Raw genomic sequence first — 22,917 nt, 5'->3', positions numbered from 1 at the left:
GGTTCAAGGGCGAGTGGGAGGAAGCGGAACGGTGCCCCCTCGTGGGGACGGGGTTCCGACCGGGGGAGATTGAGCCATCGGGCCCGGGACCGCAAGGTGCCGCGCCGAGACGGTGCGTGGAATCTCGGTCCAACCAAACCACCTCCCTTGAACCGAAAGCCGGACGGATTCAACCTGCAGGTGACCAAACCACCCGAATTCATTGCTCGGCTTTACGAACCGAGTTTAATGATGTCACGACGCACCGAGGCTAGGATATAGTGGACTGTGATGATGATAGTAGTGATTTGATACGAAATTTATAATAGTGGGTAGAATTGGCAGTAAATGGAAAATTTTTGATTTGTGGATGTGCAAAACTGGTAGTGGGAGATGCCCGATGTGGTGGGATGGCAACTCTGTCATCCCTCACAAACAGGTGGGGCAAATGCGCTATAGTTTATGGGGTGTATGGCAGTGAAAACTAGCCCGGGTGGGTTAGGATCTTGTGTGTAGGGCCCTAGAAGATTGACATTAGGTGACGTTAAGGTTTAGATAGTGACTGATACCTGCAGAGGGGACGCAGGTAGATTAGAGTGGATGATAATGACGAGGGAGCGCAATAGTTTAAAGGGACGACTGAGAAGCGTGAGTTTCAGAGGGGAGTAGTTAGATGAGATGATGCCGTGTGGTTGAGAATTGAACAGGTGTGATTGCACAGGTGTGCAACTGGACAGGTGTGTGGAGCAGTGTATGAGTAGTGAGTGTTGTGGATCAGCGCGAATGCGCTTGGGGGAGAGAAGGGTGCAGGCGGCACCAAGTATGAGAGCACAGGTGTGCAAGTACAGGTGTGTGGAATACAGGGAGTATTGGAATGAGTGGTGTGGAGAGAGTTGGAGTAAGTGGTACGGAGTGGTGTGCATGGTGCGAAGGTGTGGATGGGGGAAGAGTGGACCCCTTTCACGAGTACCCGGGGTGGGTAGTGTAAGTGTTAGGTAGAGGGTATAGGTAAATTGTGGTTGGATATTGGCATCTGTGGTGCGGGTGACAGAATGGTATTTGGATGGGTGCATTAGTGTTGTGGAAATGGCTGGGCGTGTAGCCTGTTAGTGTGTGTAGTTGGTTTGGGCACTCCACCACTGTGAGGATGTCGGCCAGGTGAGGCCGCAGGTGGGCTCTGGGAGCCGTTAGTGTCAGTGGGTGCCTGAGGATCCCGGGTGTGGATCAGGCAGCCCGTGCCAGAGAGGGCACTGAGGGGGTGAGAGTGCGAGAGGGCCTTCCCCAGTTAGTTAGGTTAGGGTGAGGAGCAGGTAAGCTCGGGTGGCAACTACAGTGGTGGAGGTGTGCAGGTGGGTAGACCTGCTGGGAGAGCTACACGTCACAGCCCAGAAATTGTGCGAAGGCACCGGGAGATGAATCGGGGGAGTGAGACCCCAAATTGAGAAGCACCACAGTTTGGTCAATGGGAATTGGTTTTTAGAACCCATAGAGTAAGTTGGCCAATGGATTGGCAGGGAAAGACCCCGGGTAGTGTAAAGTGTGTTAATGTCATTTAGAGGATAGTTAGGATTGAAGTCTCCTCGCACCATCTACATGCACTCACCTGGGATGACGTACCTCCACACCATGCCATGTTTTGTTATTTTATTGTGCAGATGTTTGGAATGTGAGACGCATCATGACGTGGGTGTGACATTGTGCTTTGTTGTTCCATCTCTTCCTCCTTATGAGGATTGATGACGAATTGGGTGATGGCAAATTTTGGATAGAGGGATTGTGGTGACGAATTTGGTATAGAGGAAATATGGGGAGACGTGACAGTAGCGACGGATTGGTAATGTGTAGATTTTGTACATATGGGGTAAGGGCAAGGGTAGTGTAGGTGACAGGGGGGTGACGTACGGTAGGGACGAGCTTTCTCACTTCGCCCTCCGTACGCATTTCGCCTTGCATTGCCTTATTGATGTGTACCCTTGTGACCTTACCCCTCGCTCATTGTCTTTCCCCTTTTGTCTCCCACATGACCTGTGCGCCATTGGGTGCCGAGGGGAGCGTGCGTGAGTCGGCCATTGTGCGCCCGGCACTCTCAGAACCAGCTGTCTGCATCGATGCACCACATTATGGACCACATGCCTGTGGCCGAGCACCACTGATGGACCCCATGGGTTGGGGCATGGCCCCTCTGCTGGAACCGGCCATGAGGGCCCGAAATCTTGCTGGCGGACCTTGGCCACAGGGCACCGATGCCCCACAGGTGAACCACACGTAGTCAGCCCTGTGGGCCATAAATAAAGAAAATAAAATGGACACGTTGGGCACACTTTATTGCAAATAGGCCGCCAGTAAGAAAATGAAAGAAAGACAACAACTGGAAGACAATAATAATAACCAGCAGAGGGAGCCGAAGAGCAAGAGACACCTGCAGGGTTAGGGGTTGTTGTTTTTATTTTCATGAACAATGGTGGCTGCACCGATTGGTGCTTGAGGGTGCTTTGGTGCGGTTTTGGGTGCTTTAATGGTGCATTGATGCAGAGCAGACTGTCTCCCCCCCCCCCAGAAAGAACAATCACAGGTCCTGGGTTAGTCTTGTAAATAAAGTAGCGTCAATTGTAAATAATGCTCCCTACCGGCTGTATGTTTAGTTTGAGGATTCTTTCCGCGATTCGGTTATCCTGTGGGTGTGTTTCTGTGAGGAGAAGGGTGCAACGTCGCAGGGGGACATATTTACTCAATTGTGAACATCTGTAAAACTGTCGCACTCAGGGTTGAGTTAATAGTAGAGGGAACTACATCTGAGTGCCACACTAACGTAGGTAAAAATTTATCGGGTCGGGACGCCCCGAGGTAGAGAAGGGTGCAATGTTGCGGATATGGGATTTGGCCTCCATCAATATCCGCTTGTAAATATTCCCCTATTTCCCCAATACTTCCCAACTATCCCCAATCCCCCATTCCCTAGTCCCATTTTCTGTAAACAACACTCTGTAGCCCCGACCTTCCCCTATTTCCCCCATTTAAATGTCGCACCCAGGTTCACCGCATCTCAAGTAGACAACTATAGGACATCTTGCTAGTTATTCTTAGTCTATGTCAGTTAAGGACTCGTTTCCATTAATTCTGACTCTTCGTTGCACCAGAATGTGATTGTATGGCACCGTTAGAAAGTTTAGGACCTCCCAATACCTCCCCGCAGCTCTTCCTCATGGTACAACAACAACTACAACAACAGCGGCGGCGGCGCGGGGAGTGTGCGTCCTCACTCCGGCTTGGTTAGCCGCCATTGAACATGTGCTCCGACGGGGTTACCACCCAGGGGCTCACTGTCAGCTCCTCGTCAAGGGCGGAGCCCGGTAACCCCCCGCGCCCAATGGAAGCGGCGGACCGATTCCATCTGGGGCGAAGCTAACGAGCCGAGGGCGTGTCACTCCCCGCTGAACATGCGCAGGAAGAGGGAGGTGACGTCAGATGCGCCTCAGCTTGGAGAGAGAAGGAACGCCACCTCCGAGCGCGAAATACCTCCCCGCATCTCTGGACCGGACCGTGCTGTATCCTGTCCCTGAGCCAAGGTGCACCTTGAGCTATCGACTGCCTGTCCTTCCCCGCCATCAATCCCTGTGTAAGTCAGTTTTGTCCCGTTTGTCTGTGGTCTGTCGGGGATAGATAAGACTGTGTCTAAGTGCCCATCTTTTCTGTGCTTTACCTCTTGCCGTGTAATCTACCCGTTTCTGCATAACCAATATTATATCCTCCTCCGGAGGTCTTGAGAACTGTACCCCTTGTGTCGTTGCATTAATCCCAGCCGTTGTGTCCTTTCCTTCATTGATTTAGCATAGCGCGATTTGGCCAACGTTCGAGTGGAATCGGGCGGGATAGGGTTCTAATCGGGGAGTACCTGTGCGGACGTGGTAATACCAAACCGCTCGGTAAACTAACATCTAAAACCGCGTCTGTAACAATATATATGTATGTATGTATGTATGTATGTATGTATGTATGTATGTATATATATATATATATATATATATATATATATATATATATATACACAGTATATATATATATATATGTATATATATATACTAGCAGAAGTACCCGGCATTGCCGGGCGGGGGAGGAGAGGAGAGGGGAGAGGGGAGGGGAGGGAAACGGGGGGGGAGGGGAGAAGAGAGGGGGAGGGGGAGGGGGAGAGGGGAGAAGAGGGGGAGAGGAGAGAAGAGGGGGAGGGGGAGAGGGGAGAGGAGGGGGGAGGGGAGAAGAGGGGGAGGGGAGAAGAGGGGGAGGGGGAGAAGAGGGGGAGGGGAGAAGAGGGGGGGATGGGGAGGGGGAGGGATGGGAGGGGGAGGGGGGAGGGAGGGGGAGGGGGGAGTCAAGTCGGAAGTCATTGTCGTCAATTGAATGTCGCATTTATTTTTTATTCCCTGTCAAATGGCATTGGTCCCGCATTCCGAACCCGGAAGTCAGAAGTCATTGTCGGCAAATAAATGTTTCACTCTGTCACATGCCGTTGGTCCCATGTCAATCGGATGAAGTTGAAAAATTAACGTTACGAAGTTTCTCTGGGACGTACTGATTCCGAATATGAAGTTTAAAAATTAACGTTCCAAAATACGCTGATGACGACATAATTTTAAAACGCGAATTTTTTTTAAATTTTAAGGTGTGCTGTAGTTGCTCTGAGACGTACTGATTCCAAATATTCCTTTGGTTTTGCTCTGCGATGAGTAGTACTTGAGTTATTAGAGGACAAACAAACAAACAAACAAACATACTTTACTGCTTTATATATATAGATGTATATATATATATATATATATATATATATATATATATATATATATATATATATATATATATATATATATATATATATATATATATATATATATATATATAATTATATATATATATATATATATACAACAACAACAACATGCATTTTAAGGCCATTTTCCCTGCAAGAGCGGGGGTTAGCCTTGCGGTCCCCATGACAATCTTCTCAATTTTGCCCTATTTTCTGCATCTCTCCTTGTTAACTCCCTTGCCCGCATTTCTTCTTCCACCATCTTTAGCCAAGTCTTTCTCGGTCTTACCCGTCCTCTACTTCCTTCTACATTCATTTCCATCACTCTTCTCAACCAGTCACTTTCATCCTTCCTCAACACATGACCGAACCATATCAACCTGTTCCTCTTCACAGCATCAGTCACAGGCTCTATTCCCATCATCTTTCGCAATTCATCATTTGTCTTCCTCTCTCTCAACGACACTCCGCACATCCACCGAACCATTCGCATTTCCACCCTTTCCAGCCTTCGTTGCTGCTCTACATTCATGACCCATGTCTCACTCCCATAAATCATAACACTTCTCACACATGCAGTATAGACCTTTCCCTTCAGCTTCAACGACACTCCCCTCCTCATCAGCACGCCACTCAGTTCTCGAAACTTCTTCCATGCACATCTCACTCGAGCAACCGTTGCCGAGTCTGATCCACCTTCTCCATTCAGCATGTCTCCGAGGTAGCAAAATGTTTTCACACCTTCCAGCTTCACGCCGTCTCCAAGATCCAACTCAACATTTCCTCCATCTGCAGCTCCCTCTGTGCACACCTTACATTTGAATGTAGCTGCCACACTGGTTAATGACCCTCTCAGACCACTACATTTTTGATGAACACACTCAGCGCACATTGTACATTGAATGGAGTTCACTCTGACACCCTTCCTGCACACAGCACATTGCCACTTCCCAGTTCTTTCCACCTCACCACATGCTTTCCCACTTGCCATCACCTTCGTCTTTCCTATATTCACCTTCAGACCTTTTGTCTCCATACATTCCTTCCATTTGTTCATCTTTTCCTTCAGTCCATCCATACTTTCCGCAATCAACACCAGATCATCTGCATACAACAACTCCCACGGTAAACCCTCCTTTACGGTCTGAGCCAGCACCTCCATCACAGCTAAAAATAGTCGTGGACTTAGTACCGACCCCTGATGCACTCCCACCTTCACCTCAAACTCACCACTTTTCCCGTCCTTCGTCCTTACAGCTGTGCGCGCTCTTTTGTACATTGCCATCACAACTCTGATCAACCATTCCTCCACTTCTAACTTCCTCAATGCCCATGTCAATACTTCGCGTGGAACCCTATCGAATGCTTTCTCCAGATCAATAAACCCAAGATACAACTTCTTCCTCTTCTCCATGTACTTCTCCTGCAACTGCCTCACAATAAAGAGCGCGTCTGTCGTTCCTCTTCCTGGCATAAATCCAAACAGCATTTCGTCGATCTTCACCTTCTTCCTTATTCTCCTCTCCAACACCCTTTCCAATACTTTCATTCCATGCTCCAATAACTTTATCGCTCGGTACGAGCCACACTCCAGAGGGTCACCTTTCCCCTTGTATAGAGGGACGAGGGTACTCAGTTCCCAATCCACTGGAATGCGACCTTCTTTCACCACCAGATTACAGATCTCTGCCATTCTCTTCACACGCCAACTTCCTGCTGCCTTCAACATATCTCCCACAACTCCCGTCGGCCCTCCCGCTTTTCTACTCTTCATTGCTTTTATCGCTTCCTCAACTTCCTTCTCAGTTATCTTTTCTGCCGGTCCTAAAACTGGGTTACTCTCTATGTTGCCATCCCATTCATTCTCTGTATTCAACAGCATTTCCATATATCTTTTCCATCTTCTTTTAATTCCATCTGGGTCCACAACGATTTGTCCCACTTCATCCTTCAAGCAACTCACCCCCATCACATCACACCTCTCTTTCGCTATCTGCTTTGCAATCCTGAATACCGCTCTCTGACCCTCTTCCGAATCCAAGCGTTCTCCGAACATTTTCCTACATGCCTCCTGCGCCTTTGCTACCTCTTTCTTTGCAGCCTTCTTGGCTGCCTTATAACTTTCATGCTCTGCTTTTTCTGCTCCCGTACCCTTCGCCTTCTGCCACTCCTTGAACTTCTTCCTCTTCTTGTCAATCCTCTTTCCAACTTCATCATCCCACCACCATGTTTCCGAGTGCCTCGGTGGTCCTTTTGTCCATCCACATACCTCACCAACGGCTCCCAACAGACTATCCTTCATTGACATCCAACCACGTTCAAGCTCAACCACATCATCCTCTACCCGACTCAGCCTCTCTTTTAATGCCTCCCTTACTGTCACCTCTTTCAACCTCCACACCTTCATTCTCGGTTGGTACTTCACCCGCCGAGCTCTCCTCGCACCTTTCACCCTTATGTCGCAGACAACCAAGTGGTGCTGTGAAACAGCCTCCTCCCCCGGGATCACCTTTGTGTCCCGGAGGTGCCCCCTCTCTCGCCTACTCCATCAGGTAGTCAACAGTTGTCGTCGACCCACCTGACGTGTATGTAACAAGCTTATTATCCCCTTTCTGGAACTGAGTATTACAAATCAACAAATCAGCTCCATCAGCAAACTCCAAAATCCTTTCACCTTCTCCATTTCTCACACCATATCCGTATTCCATAACCCCCATGAACTCCCTCAAAACCGTCCATACTCCTTCCCACATGTCCATTTAGGTCTCCTCCTACCACAACAACTTCCTCATATTTCACGTTTTCCATCAGCTAGTGTATATATATATATATATTGTTTCCATCAGCTAATATATATATTGTTACAGACGCGGTTTTAGATGTTATTTTACCGAGCGGTTGGTATTACCGCATCCGAACAGTTACTCCCCGATTAGAACCCGATTCCACCCGACGTTGACCAGATCGCACCACAGATATTCAATCGGGAAACCTCTAAAGCGACCGAAAGAGAATGAAAAGAGAAGAAGACAGAGTACGGAGGAAGAACAGATTTATTATACACACACAAGCAATGGATGGAAGAAGCAGTCACACAGCGAATCGTTAACTTACACTATTCATTTTACTTAACCCCAAGACAACGAGTAGGACAGACGACGTTCACACTTACTCGGGGGATATTGCAGGCAGGTAGGGCTTGAGGTGGATTGCTGGAGAGGGAGGAGGGTCGGAGGCAGCAGCTCTCAATTCCTCGCGGTTTTTGGCGGGAAAACCCTTCGTCGCGTATCCGCTGCCGATGCTTTAGACGTCACGCGCTGGCTCGGGCACACCTGCTCCTCTCCTTCTGGTGGAGCCGTCTCCCTCCTTTCAGCACGTCTCTCCAAAGCTGGTTTCCTTTCCGAGTACCTCTCCTCTTTGGCTTGGAGCGTTTCGCATCTCACCGCTCCTCTTGGTGCCGCCTCTTCGCTCATCTCCCAGGTCATCTGGTAAAGCAGTCCCTTACAGTCGCTTTTATAACTCGGGGCGGAATCAAGCCGCCGGCTGCGAGGGCACGCCTACCGGGTCGCTCACCGCGGTGCTGATTGGCCATGTGGGGTTGGCTCACTCCTCCCCTCTATGCCGAGGTGGAGACACGCCTTTCTTCTCCGAGATTAGCACATGGGCAATGGCGGCTTGCGGGATTGAACACAACTCGCACCCTTTTTAAAGGAACTTTGGAGAGCGGAGATGTTTGGGGAAATTGCAAGGGCCTATGCTTATTTTGTTTGATACAATGCAAAGTCAATCTAGTGGGAAACACATATTTAGCCTACATAGAATAAGGAAATACACTATTTAAAAAGATATATCGTGACCTGCGTGTAAGTTTCATGGAATTAACTAGGAGGACGGCTGCGACCATTATTTACATTAACAGGGTGTTACACATAACAAAACCATACTTTTTACATTCGTTACACTTCCTCCAAAATTGTTACACTTCTCAAAAACCGTTACACTTCTCAAATTCGTTACACACTTCTCAAAACCGTGACACTGCACCCTCCTTTCTTCAGGCCCGTGCTCGGGCCTACTAAACTTTAACTTAGTGTGACACGTAGGTGTAATTCCCTCTACAATTAACCTGACCCTGAGTGTGACAATCTTAAAACACAAATAAGTATGTCCCCCTATTGCATTGCACCCTGTCTAACAGACTCAAGCCCACAGCTAACCGAATTACGGAATTATTCTCAAACTATACATTTACGGTGGGGAGCATTATTTACAATGACGTGATTTCTTATTTACAACGCAACCCAGGACCTGTGTTTTTTTTGTTTTTTTTCCTTAGGGAACAAGAAAAAGAAATTCCTGTTGGGAGGGAGGAGACAGCACGCATTGCATCGATGCACCAGTACCAATACCACCAAAGCACCCAAAAGCACCAAAAGCACCACAAAGCACCAAAAGCACCACTCGGTGCGCAGTCACCATGGTTCTTAATAAACACAACAAAACAACTGGTGGTGGTCTTCTCTTTCTCTGCTGGGCCGATGTTCTTCCCGACGTCTTCTGGCTTCATGCGGCCTATTTGGACATAATAAAAAGCACAACTTGTGTTCGTTTTTTTATTTAGGGCCTCAGGGGCCAACTAAGGGTGGTCCACCTGTTTGGCATAGGTGCCACCTTACCGAGGTCCGCAAGCAAGATTCCCTGGCCACTATGGCCGGTCTCCAACAGAGGTGCCCTGCCCCAGAACCTGGGGTCCATCAAGTGGGACTTGGCCGCAGAACAGCGGTCCATAAAGTGGTACATCAACGCAATGCATGCTGGTTCTGGGAATCTCGGGCGCACAATGGCCACCTCACGCACGCTCCCCTCGGCACCCAATGGCGCACAGGTCATGTGGGAGACAAAAGAAAGACAATTGAGCGAGGGGTAAGGTCACAAGGGTACACGTCAATAAGGCAATGCAAGGCGAAATGCGTACGGAGGGCGAAGTGAGAAAGCTCGTCCCTACCGTACGTCACCCCCCTGTCACCTACACTACCCTTGCCCTTACCCCATATTTACAAAATCTACCCATTTACAAATTCGTCACTACTGTCACGTCTTCCCCATATTTCCCCTATACCAAATTCGTCTCCACAATCCCTCTACTTCAAAATTTGCCATCACCAAATTCATCATCAATCCTCATAAGGAGGCAGAGATGGAATTACGCACAATGTCACACCCACGTCATGATGCGTCTCACAATCCAAAACATTTGCATTAATGAAAAATAATAAAACATGGCATGGTGTGGAGTACCTGTCACCTCAGGTGAGTGGATGCAGATGGTGCGAGGAGATCCTTCATCCTATCTATTCTCTAAATGACTTTAATACACTTTACACTACCCGGGGTCTCTCCCTGCCAATCCATTGGCCAACTTACACTATGGGTTCTAATAACCAATTCCCATTGACCAAACTGTGGTGCTTCTCAATTTGGGGTCTCACTCCCCCGATTCATCTCCCGGTGCCTTCGCACAATTTCTGGGCTGCGACGTGTAGCTCTCCCAGCAGGTCTACCCACCTGCACACCTCCACCACTGTAGTTGCCACCCGAGCTTACCTGCTCCTCACCCTAACCTATCTAACTGGGGAAGGCCCTTTCCTGGCTCTGTCACCCCACTGGTGCCCTCTGGCACTGGGCTACCCGGGTCCGTCCTCCGGATCCTCGGGCCCCATCCACAACAACTACTACCGGCTCCCAGAGCCCACCTGCGGCCTCACCTGGCCGACATCCTCACAGTGGTGGAGCGCCCAACCAACTACACACACTAACAGGCTACACGCCCAGCCATTTCCACAACACTAATGCACCCATCCAAAGACCATTCTTTCACCCGCACCACAGATGCCAATATCCAACCACAATTTACCTGTACCCTCTACCTAACACTTACACTACCCGCCCCGGGTATCCGTGATGGGGTCCACTCTTCCCCCATTCACACCTTCGCACCATCCACTCCACTCCACAATTTCCACCATACTCACTCCACGACCATCCATTCCAATACTCCATACCATTTATTCCATACACCTGTCCTCCATTCACCTGTCGTTGCACACCTGTGCCCTCACACCTGGTGCCACCTGCACCCTCCTTTCTTCCTGGACCATTTGGTCAGCACAACACGCAATCACCACTACTCCCTCATACACTGCTCCATTCACCTGTTCAGTTGCACACCTGTGCAATCACACCTGTTCAATTCTCACCTGTTCAATCTTCACACACACGGCATCATCTCAGCTAACTACTCCCTTCTGAAACTTGCGCTTCCCAGTCGTCCCTTTAAACTATTGCGCTCCCACGTCATTATCATCCACCCTAAACTACCTGCGTCCCCACTACAGGTATCAGTCACTAACTAAACTTAACGTTACCTAATGTCATCTTCGCTAGATCCCTACACACGATATATCCTAACCCTCCCGGGCTAGTTTTCACTGCCATACACCCCATAAGCTATAGCGCATTTGCCCCACCTTACTGTGAGGGATGGTGGATTTGCCATCCCTCCACATCGGGGAGGTCCCACTATCAATTTTGCACATCCAAATTCCACAAATCAAAAATTTTCCATTTACTGCCAATTCTACCCACTATTATAAATTTCGTATCAAATCACTACTATCATCATCACAGTCCACTATATCCTAGCCTCGGTGCGTCGTGACATCATTAACTCGGTTCGTAAAGCCGAGCAATGAATTCGGGTTGTTTGGTCGCCTGCAGGTTGAATCCGTCCGGCTTTCGGTTCAAGGGAGGTGGTTTGGTTGGACCGAGGTTCCACGCACCATCTCGGCGCGGCACCTTGCGGTCCCGGGCCCGATGGCTCAATCTCCCTCGGTCGGAACCCCGTCCCCACGAGGGGGCACCGTTCCGCTTCCTCCCACTCGCCCTTGAACCGGACCGGTCGCCTCGCCCTACAAGGCCCGGACTCGACCGTGCGGGGCGGGGCCAAGCCCGAATCGGCAACGACGCTTCGAAGAGAAGCGACGCAGCATCGACCCGCGCCGGGCCTCGCACCCAACAAAGCACCCCACGCCCCGAGTGCTCGCATCGGCTATCCGTCGCCCTAACCGCTAACCCGGTTACCGTCGATGCTTCACTTGCATGCTTACAAGCATACGCTACCCCTTTCACCCTCACAAAACCTGGCGTTCCAACGCCGTCCGTACATTCCACCAACGCTCTCCCTGTTACACACCACACTTCTCGCGCACACTCTTGCGCACACTTTGGTCCACACCTCTCCTCCGTTACGTCCTCCGTAACACTCACCATGGGCGTGCACTCTTGCATCCACCCACTAACGCGCTCAGATGGGCTCTCCCACACTCGCGCCATGACCAACTCAGGTGTGCTTCCTCGCACACGTTCCACCACCACCTTACTCTCCGTGTCACACTCCGTACACCCCGACGTGCATTCTCGCTCGCACTCGGTTTCACACTCGCGCTTCGTAACACGCTCACCCCTTGACGCACACTTTTTATTGCTCTCACTCCCTGTGTCACACTCCGTACACCCCGACGTGCATTCTCGCTCGCACTCGGTTTCACTCCCACACTTTATAACACACCCACTCGCCGACGCACACTTTTTCCTCCCACGCGTGCCATTTCCACTCACACGGGACCCTTCACCAACGCCCGGATGCTTCCTCGATCCCAAGCGCGCGAAAATTCTTTTGTCGCTAAACATCCTCTTACAAAATCTCCCCGCACAATACACAACAGCACGTCTCACCTTCGGGGTTCTTCTTCCTCCCTGCACCAAAACCTGCAAACTTCCATTTGGATTAGCGAGTACAGCATCAGGATGTGCATTTAGACTTTGAGCAATTTCCATTCCTTCCTCCGATTGTTGCTCTTTTAACTTTAAGTCCCCGGTCTCTCCAATTTCAACTATACCCATAATTTCTTTGTTCACCTCGACGACCGTTGGCTTTAATAAAATTCCCTCTACCTCATCGGTCGCCGGCTTTTCCAAACCCCGGGTCGCGATTTCTACCCCCGTCATTGTACCCGTGCTTTCCTCCGCTTCGCTCAACCAGCGCTTTTCGACCCGCTTTACCTCCTCGTGCACCCCTGGGACCCTTTCGCCCAACTTGCGGTCTCTGTCCCTCTGCTCCCTTTCCTCCCTATCGGCCCTCATTCCGTTCGTTGTTGCTTCAATTTGGTTACTCAACCGTTCACTGTTAGCCCTCATTCGCTCACTATGAGCATCCATCCGGTTCCCCATTACCCCCATTTGGCCCTCCAATCGCTCACCCTGCAGGTTGAGGGACGCCTGCATTTGTACCATAAATTGTTCCATGAGGGCCTGCATTTGGGTCATCCCTCCCACTTGTGCAGCGGGTGCGGCCGCTGCAGCCATGTGCGAGGCGCCATTTTGCGCGTCTGATACACCCTCAACCACCTCATTGCTCTCCTCCTCCCTTTCTTCCCCTAAGTCCTGGGTTACCCCTAACCCGTCTATCTCCCCCACCGACATCCGATCGCCTTGATTGTCCATGGCGCGATCTCAAAATTCGGGTTTTATAAAACAAAATAAATTTCGGCAGCTTGTAATTTTGAGCGCGTTAAGCGCGCTTCGGGTCCGATCTCACTCCTCGACACCAATTGTTACTCTAATAGTACAATTGGTGTTCCAAAATTTGGGCCTAACAAATTTAGTCCCAGGTCCGAATCCAACTCCTGACAACCAATTGTTACAGACGCGGTTTTAGATGTTATTTTACCGAGCGGTTGGTATTACCGCGTCCGAACAGTTACTCCCCGATTAGAACCCGATTCCACCCGACGTTGACCAGATCGCACCACAGATATTCAATCGGGAAACCTCTAAAGCGACCGAAAGAGAATGAAAAGAGAAGAAGACAGATTTATTATACACACAAAAGCAATGGATGGAAGAAGCAGTCACACAGCGAATCGTTAACTTACACTATTCATTTTACTTAACCCCAAGACAACGAGTAGGACAGACGACGTTCACACTTACTCGGGGGATATTGCAGGCAGGTAGGGCTTGAGGTGGATTGCTGGAGATGGAGGAGGGTCGGAGGCAGCAGCTCTCAATTCCTCGCGGTTTTTGGCGGGAAAACCCTTCGTCGCGTATCCGCTGCCGATGCTTTAGACGTCACGCGCTGGCTCGGGCACACCTGCTCCTCTCCTTCTGGTGGAGCCGTCTCCCTCCTTTCAGCGCGTCTCTCCAAAGCTGGTTTCCTTTCCGAGTACCTCTCCTCTTTGGCTTGGAGCGTTTCGCATCTCACCGCTCCTCTTGGTGCCGCCTCTTCGCTCATCTCCCAGGTCATCTGGTAAAGCAGTCCCTTACAGTCGCTTTTATAACTCGGGGCGGAATCAAGCCGCCGGCTGCGAGGGCACGCCTACTGGGTCGCTCACCGCGGTGCTGATTGGCCATGTGGGGTTGGCTCACTCCTCCCCTCTATGACGAGGTGGAGACACGCCTTTCTTCTCCGAGATTAGCACATGGGCAATGGCGGCTTGCGGGATTGAACACAACTCGCACCCTTTTTAAAGGAACTTTGGAGAGCGGAGATGTTTGGGGAAATTGCAAGGGCCTATGCTTATTTTGTTTGATACAATGCAAAGTCAATCTAGTGGGAAAAACATATTTAGCCTACATAGAATAAGGAAATACACTATTTAAAAAGATATATCGTGACCTGCGTGTAAGTTTCATGGAATTAACTAGGAGGACGGCTGCGACCATTATTTACATTAACAGGGTGTTACACATAACAAAACCATACTTTTTACATTCGTTACACTTCCTCCAAAATTGTTACACTTCTCAAAAACCGTTACACTTCTCAAATTCGTTACACACTTCTCAAAACCGTTACAATATATATATATATATATATATATATACCATATAAAACACAATGTCAATTTGTGTGTTTGTTCAGATGTCTGTCCCCCTTGATAAGGGTAGATTTTAAGCCAATCTTTTACCATGAATGTATGTTCAGTAAGGTCTATTTTAGAGTATAAAACAAACTGGAAAAACATTTTCCATAAAAGAGTAATTATATCTCTTCTATTGGAAATGTAGAGGGTGGCATGCAAACCGAGCCTCAAGGGCGGTGTACAGAAACGTTTTAAAAAATAACAATAAAGAAAAGGCGCAGGGACGTGAAATTTGCTGCACATGACGAGCAATGAGTGCAGAGTAAAAAAAGCGTTCATTTACATCCATAGGAGGTCTCATAAATAAAGAAGATATAGCACACCTGACACTAGACCATACCCTCAAATAAACTTTTCCAACCCGTCATTCTGACGGGCTTTATACTAGTATATGTATATGTGTATGTATGTATGTATATATATATATATATATATATATATATATATATATATATATATATATATATATATATATATATATATATTTCCTATTTGAGACCGTGGTGCCTCTTTAGTTTGTCAAAGTCCTCTCTTCACCAAACTTTGTCCATTTTTTACCCTGCTAGGTCGACAGTAAGGATCCCTACAACCCTTTCTCAATTTTTCCAAATAATTTTGTTTTTCCCTTACCCCTGAACTTCCTCTTAGAACCAGTCCAGCTGACTCTGTGAAAGGCCAAATAGTAAATGAAGTTAACACAAGGAAAGCAAAAAAGTCATATGGTGAAACTTGCTGTGTTATATGCACACCCCGAATTATAACTAATTCATGCCTTTCCCAACGATGAAGTCCAAGAACACGTCGTACAACTTGGTTGTAACAGCCGAGAAGGAGACAGACAAACAAACAAACAATAATCTCAGCGATGCCAATTTATTTTGGGGAGGGGGCAGGATTGCAGAAAAGAAAAGAGCAAGAAGTATCAAATAATTGTTAGGGGAGGCACACATGAGAAAAAGAGGGTATCTGGGGATTGGATATATAAACATATATGAACATGCACACACACATCTCATTCTTTTATATCTGTCCTTCACAATTATACACCCCCTAGGAATATTAAACAACCATTTTAGTTTTCCTCCCTTTTTTCTGCCAATGTCCGAGGACTGTTGGAATGAAATTTGGCCCCGATAATGGGAATACAATATATGCGGGATTTATTTAACTTTTTTTGACCTTGACCGAATTTTTCAAGTCATGACCCAGTTATAGACATTTTAACATTTTTCACCAAAACTCAACTAAGGCTTGTCCATTCAGAACGAAGTTGACCTCGCTGGACAGCCTAGATCAAGGCGCATTTACGCGTAATGTACATCATATCCCTCCAGGTTAAAGGTCATGGTTTAGCACACCTAGGAGTACTAAACCACCATTTAGGTTTTCTCCCTTTTTCTGCCAATGTTCGAGCTGTATCTCGGATCTGGCTAGGACTTTCGGAATGTAATTTTGCATCATTAATTGGAATAAAAAGTATGTGGGGTTGACTTTTTTACCTTGACCTAATTTTAAGGTCATGACCTAATTATAGACATTTTAACATTTTCACCAAAACTGCACTTGTACTCGAACTAAACATGACAAAAACGAAGCCATTCCATTTGACTCTGTGATCGGTGCAGTTTCTCCTTGCGCACCACGATGATATTGTGACGATTGTGACGATTGTGACAATTTCATTATACGTACGTAATATGTACGCCCCATTAATAATCTCCCACCAATGACCACATGACTGACTATTATATAGAGCTCAGCAGACACCACTCAAAAGGAGGCCGTCTATTTATTATGAACGCGCAGGGAGGGATAAATAATTGGGGATGTTACAAGAGAACTGGGGTAGATGTCACCAAAGGTTTTTTCTGGGGACATAATTTTGCAAGAAGGTAGATGACAGTTCAATAATCCCAACAAAATTTTTTAAAATCACATTTATGATTATCAGGATCTACATCTGATGTTGAGTGGTGAAAGTAAACTTCAGATTCCTAAATCTTTTGTGCATTGTTCATATTAACAGATAATGGAAGTTCTTCATTGGATGATGGAGGATTACCACTTTGGGCAATGTATTGCTTGTATAGTGGTGCTATCCTCTTGCTGTTGGTAATCATCATGGCGTCAATCTTGCTGTACCAACGCAATCGCCTTCGGCGCCAGAGAAGGTAGGTGTTTTTGTAAAGGTACAACTTGAATTTTATCATTTTTTTGTGGGCACAAGGTTAGGAGGTGTATAAATATTTATAGAACCTTGCGATTAATCGATCTGAAAGTTGCTTTGTACTCGATTTATATTGTGATTATGTTGCTCTTTAAACTTTGTAAAGGTAATTCTAAACGAAAACTAGAAAGCATCTCAAAATGCAAAGACTGTCCACGTCCGCTTTAAACTCAAACTAAACTTTATTTAAAACGACCTAATTAAGTTAAATTGAAAATTTTAACGACCTCTTATAGATAATGTGGAGTTCTGTGATTTTGTATTGATACTCGTATGTCCTAAATTCAATATCAAAAAGTTTGTGGCACTTGTTGGCGATTTTGGCGGGCATTTAAAAAAAATGGATGCCATGTTGAATTTTCGAGTTGGCTAACCAATTGGATTTAAAGAGTAGAAGAACCACCTTTAGAGGCCATTTTACCCCGCAGAGCAGGGGTTGGCCTTTTTCAGGCAGTGTGGTCCCCTTTTTAAAGCAATGTTTTATGGCCAGATGCCCTTCCTGCCACCAACCCATTTTACCCCACAGTCGCCTGTTGTGACACACAGGGAATTACCAGTGAACTGGTACTCAATTTGCCAACCTTGGAAGGATGACAGGCTGAGTCAACCACCCTGGCGTTAATCCAGTAATCGACCTGAGTCAACCACCCCAGCGTTAATCCAGTGATCGACCAGGATTCAAACCCAGGATCCTAGGATCCCAAGCCAGCACCCTAACCACTAAGCCAACACACTAACCACTAAGCCAACACCATGCTCCAATTGGATTTGAAGAGTATAAGAATAAAACTCCCAAATTCAATGCTTGTATCACAATGTGAATGGTTTTTTGTGTTAGCCACTGAACTATGACACACAATTTGAAATTGCTATATTTCACCCTTTTTAAACAAATCCAACCACCGCCACCCAATGTTGCACTACCATTTTGCAGTGGGCGCTGGGTGATAGGAGTAGCTCTGGGCTTTGGCTATGACTGAAACCAAGAGTGACACACAATTAACCTTTTCAAAGTCCATGATACAATTTAAATCGATGTAGATTAATAAATAATAATTTGAACTTCGGTTACTGAGAACGGGTATTTTCTCTTGTGTCGAATATTATCTGACGCAGTGTTTTCACAGGTTTAAAGAAGTTTCAAAAGATAACATATGCTACATCAACATGCAGCAAAGGTTTGGCGAGGTAATTCATATGCAACCAAGTACCATTTACACCCATGCAATTGCTCACCGAATGGTATAAAATATGTACATATACAGTATGTATTGTTACGTTTGTGGGGGTAGGGGATGAAATACCATAGTGGAGATAGAACTGTGTAGGGTAGCATGGACCGTGTGCGAGTAGGAAGCCAATCTTGATGTATTTAAGTAGAAAAACTGTGAAATTAAGATTGCTTACGTGTCACCACGCAGGGTGTTATGTTAACTAGGTAGGGTCTAAGGCTAGTTCTCCCAGTATGTGATTACCTTCTGTGATCTTCGACATGTTTTTTTTTACAATTACAACCACAACAATAACGAGCGCTCCATTAAACCACAACAACCGACATAATCGCCTACAGTACCCAGACATTACAATCGGCAAGTAAACCCCGCCCAACCACCCCATAATTACCGACAGAAGCCAAACATTTCCGAACGAAGGCTAAACTTCACCTCATAGGGATCGCAACAGACAGGCCACACCCTGAGCTTCATCATTGGTCGGGAGGACATGGAGTGATGTAATAGAGCTCGGGCGATTGGACGGCGTGACGTCAGAGCGAGAAAGTTCAAAAATGGAAGAAGAAGACTCTCTCTCGTTCTGGCTTTCGTATCGGGCAGTCGCTCTTTGGTTTTGTCTCTCGGGTGACTCGGCTGCTTATGGCTCACGTGCGCTTATGAAGAGAGCTTTCAGAGCCTTTGTGGAACTCTTGGGTTTTTGTGCTGGAGGAGGTAGTCAGTCATTATTGTGTGGGCTGAGAGAGAGCAGTGTGGAACCTTCGCAACGTCGGAGGAGGAGGTGTTGTTGGCTGTGGTACTCTTCGGGGACAGAGGAGGTCACGAGTAAAGCAAAGGAGGCTATCCTGTCTGCTTGTTTCATGCCTGGGCGTTTTGGACATGGGGTTTCGGCGCCATTATCAGAGCACTTCCCGTGCGAGTGGCTACACCGCAGCAATGACCACCAAGCTCCTAAAAGCCTCGTAGAGCAGAGCTGAGTGCCACCAGTTTATATATAAAAAAAGAACATTCTTTTATTTCATTAATCTTTCCCCTTGTGGTTTGTGTGTCTGAGTGGAGACGTCTCACCTTAGGAAATGTACAATTCACCTCCGCATTTGTTTTATTATTTGCTTTATTTCATTAAATTCATTTGTGTTGCATTTTCAATTGTGTCGTGTTTCTTTTTTTCTGTGGGTTTCGGATTAAACTCCATGTGTTTCGTTCAGAGAAGCACCTCGTTCCTTCCCCCACACACGACAGACCAACCGCCATAATTTCGGCTACGCGCCACGGAATTAAACTCATTACGGCCATTCGTCACCCAGCGGTGTTAACCGTTCGGGCTGACACGACAATATATAGTATATATAATGTATACACAGTGTTTGGCCAAGGAGGAAACACCCCTTGGGGAGGTGGAATATTATTAGTATTAATATTGTTTGGTAATAACATTCATATTCTGCTATTATCATTAGTTTTGCTTGTTGAAGCGTCCTTGGAAAAACGCAAAGATAAAGCTAGCTTAATACATATATACACCTCAACACACAACCCTTGATGGAGAAAGCCCCCTTGGGGAGTGGGGGGTAAATTAATTCGCTGCATCCTTCATTGTGTGACCCTTAGTCCTCCTGTCAAGTTTGGTTGAGATTGGATAAGATAACGACCCAATGTTTCACGGTCAAAAATAGTCAGATAGACAGACAGACAGACACCAAATTGCGTATTTTAGTATGATTTTATGATAGATGTAAGGATTTGGTGGCACATTTTGGAAGTTGTAGAATGTACAACCACATTGAGGTTCTACATTTGAAGAAAAAGATAACGGCAAAATTAAGGGGTAAGTTGGGGGTTAAAAAGTTGCCCGGTTTATTAATTTGTGACCTCAATTTTCAATCAAATCACGAACCCGCGTTTCATCTACCCGAAGTGAACCAGTCAGTCACAGCCAGGTCGGTCCTCCTGCAGGCCCACAGTCAAAATGTCGGAGTTGCTCAACAGATCAGTCCTAAGAATGAATAAAATAGGGTTTAGAATTTTTTTTATCTGCGAAGCCACTAAACTAATGATCAACTTTCATTGCACGAACTTGTTGCTGTCACGTGACCCTCGTGTTGTTGCAGAATGAACTGATTTACGAAAACTGACCACAAACGTCGACGGATCTTCAACAGCTCATATTTCATGCTCAAAAGACTTTGCAATGCCAACTGTGACATTATTCATTGTTATTAACAATTAATTAAACTTGAATTCTTAGCACTGAATTGCAAAGTTCAATGAAATTGCCTCAAACACAACCTCATGTAGTTGTGCATATTAAACATGGCAATGTTAATGTTAATAAAGCGATCACACAAACCTGCATCTAATTGATGAAATGGCGTTTTTATTACTTACAAGCAAAATAACCCGGCATTGCCAGGTACCGGGTCCTCCTCACACCCCTTCCCATTTCCCATCCCTCATCCCATCCCCACCCCTTCTCCTCCCTCCGGACACCCAACCCTTCCCCTGTGGTGCATATATGTCTTTTCTGGAGCGCCGAAAAGCATGACGCAGGCCCTCGTACAACGCTCCCAATGTGATCTCACCATTGGCTGTCCCTTGCTGTGCCGATGCCTGTGCGATCCCTCCCTGGGGGGTCTCGGTGGTGTGGCTCGATCTCTGTGATGTGTGTGACCGATGGCTGTGTGATCACGCCATGGGGGGTCTTGGTGGTGTGGCTCGATCTCTGTGATGTGTGTGACCGATGGTTGGGCGATCCCTCCCTGGGGATCTTGGTGGTGTGGCTCGATCTTTGTGACGTGTGCGACCAATGGCTGTGTGATCCCTACCTGGGGGTCTCGGTGGTGTGGCTTGATCTCTGTTATGTGTGTGACCGATGACTGGGCGATCACTCCCTGGGTTGGTGATCACTCCTTGGGGGATCACTCCCTGGGTTTGTGATCACTCCCTGGGGGATCACTCCCTGGGTTTGTGATCACTCCCTGGGGGATCACTCCCTGGGTTGGTGATCACTCCCTGGGGGATCACTCCCTGGGTTGGTGATCACTCCCTGGGGGATCACTCCCTGGGTTGGTGATCACTCCCTGGGGGATCACTCCCTGGGTTGGTGATCACTCCCTGGGGGATCACTCCCTGGGTTGGTGATCACTCCCTGGGTTGGTGATCCCTCCCTGGGTTGGTGATCACTCCCTGGGGGGTCGTGGTGGTGTGGCTCGATCTTTGTGACGTGTGTGACCGATAGCTGAGCACTGGGCTGTTTGAGTCCTGGGCTGAGAGTGTCTGGATGGTATGAGTGGTGAGGTACCAGGAGTGGAGAAACACATACAAGACGATGAAAAAGGTGCAAGAAGATTTCGAGGAGCGTTTTGGAAATCCAGCACCGTCAAAATTAAATCTTAATCTTTAGGGAAAAAAGGAATTTCAGACTGGAGGTGTACTCACTAACAAGCACAGCGGATGACCAAAAATTCGTGATTTGGGATTTTAAAACATTAAAACATCCGTTCTGAGATCTCCGGGAAAAAAAATCATAACAGAAACGTTCTGCAGAGTTGGGTGTTTCATATTCATCATCACGTCACACAATGAAAGAAGATCTTCACATGAAACCAGATAAACGAACTGTCATTTGTGAAGTGTAAGATGCAGATCATGAAAACAGGTTGACAGCTCGTTACAATTCCTAAAAGGTCAAAGATTGTCTAGTGACGAGTGTGCTGTTTACCTCAGTTCATCTCAACGCAATGTTGTCTTTCTTTTTTTTTGTATACAAGATCGAGGCTCGTGCAAGAGCTAACATTAATCACAAAAAGACAAACTGACACGTAAAAAAATAAGATAAAGGGAGTGGGAGACAAGATGGGGAGAGAGAGGGAAGCACACAAGTACAATAGTAGAGAACAGGGACATCGGGAGATCTGTAGAAGAGAGAGGGATTGGGGGAAGGAGGCACAGGAAGGGGGAAGGTGGGAGAGGTATAAAACACAAGGATACCAAGGACTTCCAGGAAAGAAGTTGGTATTTCAAAAAAGTGGATCTGGGGTGAATTAACAGGGGTCGAAAAGATCAAGGTTTTGGATGGGGGAAGATAAGAGATGGTGATGAACAGCTGTTTTAAAGACCTGGAGGGAGGGGTGGGATTGAAGAGGGTGAGGGAGTTTGTTCCAGAGGCGGGAGAAAAGAGGAATGAAAGAGTGAAGGTGAGCAGAGAGTCTTGATTTTGGCAGTTTAACCATTAGAGGGTCGCAGGTAGATCTTGTGCGACCTGCAGAAATATTTGGGGGACAGAGCAGAGACAGAGCTGGGGGAGCAAGGCCGGAGAGGAGTCTGTAGAAGACAGAAAGACCACCAACCTGCCTGCGGTGAGTGAGTAAAAGGCCCTCGGAGTTAGCTTCATCGCGGGAGATTCCAATGATTCTGAAAGCTTTGGTTTCAACAGCGTGAAGACGAGCTAGGTGTGAGGAAGGAGCACCGGCCCAGAGGGGAGAACAGTATTCTTGGAGTGATGTTAATCCACATTATGTTGAAGTGCAAGACCATACACCACTTTGGTTCTTACTTTATTGATCAGTTGCATCAGTCAACTAGCAGTCATATCTGCATATGTTGGAGAATGACCTCACACTTGAACTTAAACGACCTGGACTAGCCCATGAGATGTATTGCTAGAAAGATGGGGCACCTGCGCATCATGCAGGTGTT

At 47.2% G+C, this 22,917-nt stretch overlaps 1 protein-coding gene across 2 annotated transcripts in view; it reads left to right on the top strand.

Moving 5' to 3' along the window:
- The window catches only part of LOC137415581 (uncharacterized), a 61,064-nt gene extending 40,490 nt beyond the window's left edge, over nucleotides 1–20,574 (top strand). Inside the window, exons 5-7 of one of the 2 annotated variants that reach the window (XM_078767267.1) lie at nucleotides 16,790–16,934; nucleotides 18,118–18,178; nucleotides 20,331–20,574. In XM_078767267.1, the coding sequence (XP_078623393.1) occupies nucleotides 16,790–16,934; nucleotides 18,118–18,178; nucleotides 20,331–20,354 (230 nt within the window). In that variant the 3' untranslated portion in view covers nucleotides 20,355–20,574. Of the gene's footprint in view, nucleotides 1–9,116; nucleotides 9,575–16,789; nucleotides 16,935–18,117; nucleotides 18,179–20,330 lie in introns of those variants that run through there. The other variant, XM_078767268.1, reaches the window with a different exon arrangement.
- The last annotated feature ends 2,343 nt before the right edge of the window (nucleotides 20,575–22,917 follow it).

This window comes from Myxine glutinosa, chromosome 13 (assembly GCF_964187855.1).
Source record: "Myxine glutinosa chromosome 13, kmMyxGlut1.1, whole genome shotgun sequence".
Classification (NCBI taxonomy): Eukaryota; Metazoa; Chordata; class Myxini; order Myxiniformes; family Myxinidae; genus Myxine; species Myxine glutinosa.
Note: the sequence above shows the minus strand (reverse complement) of the source record. Positions and strands in the feature narration are given on the sequence as shown.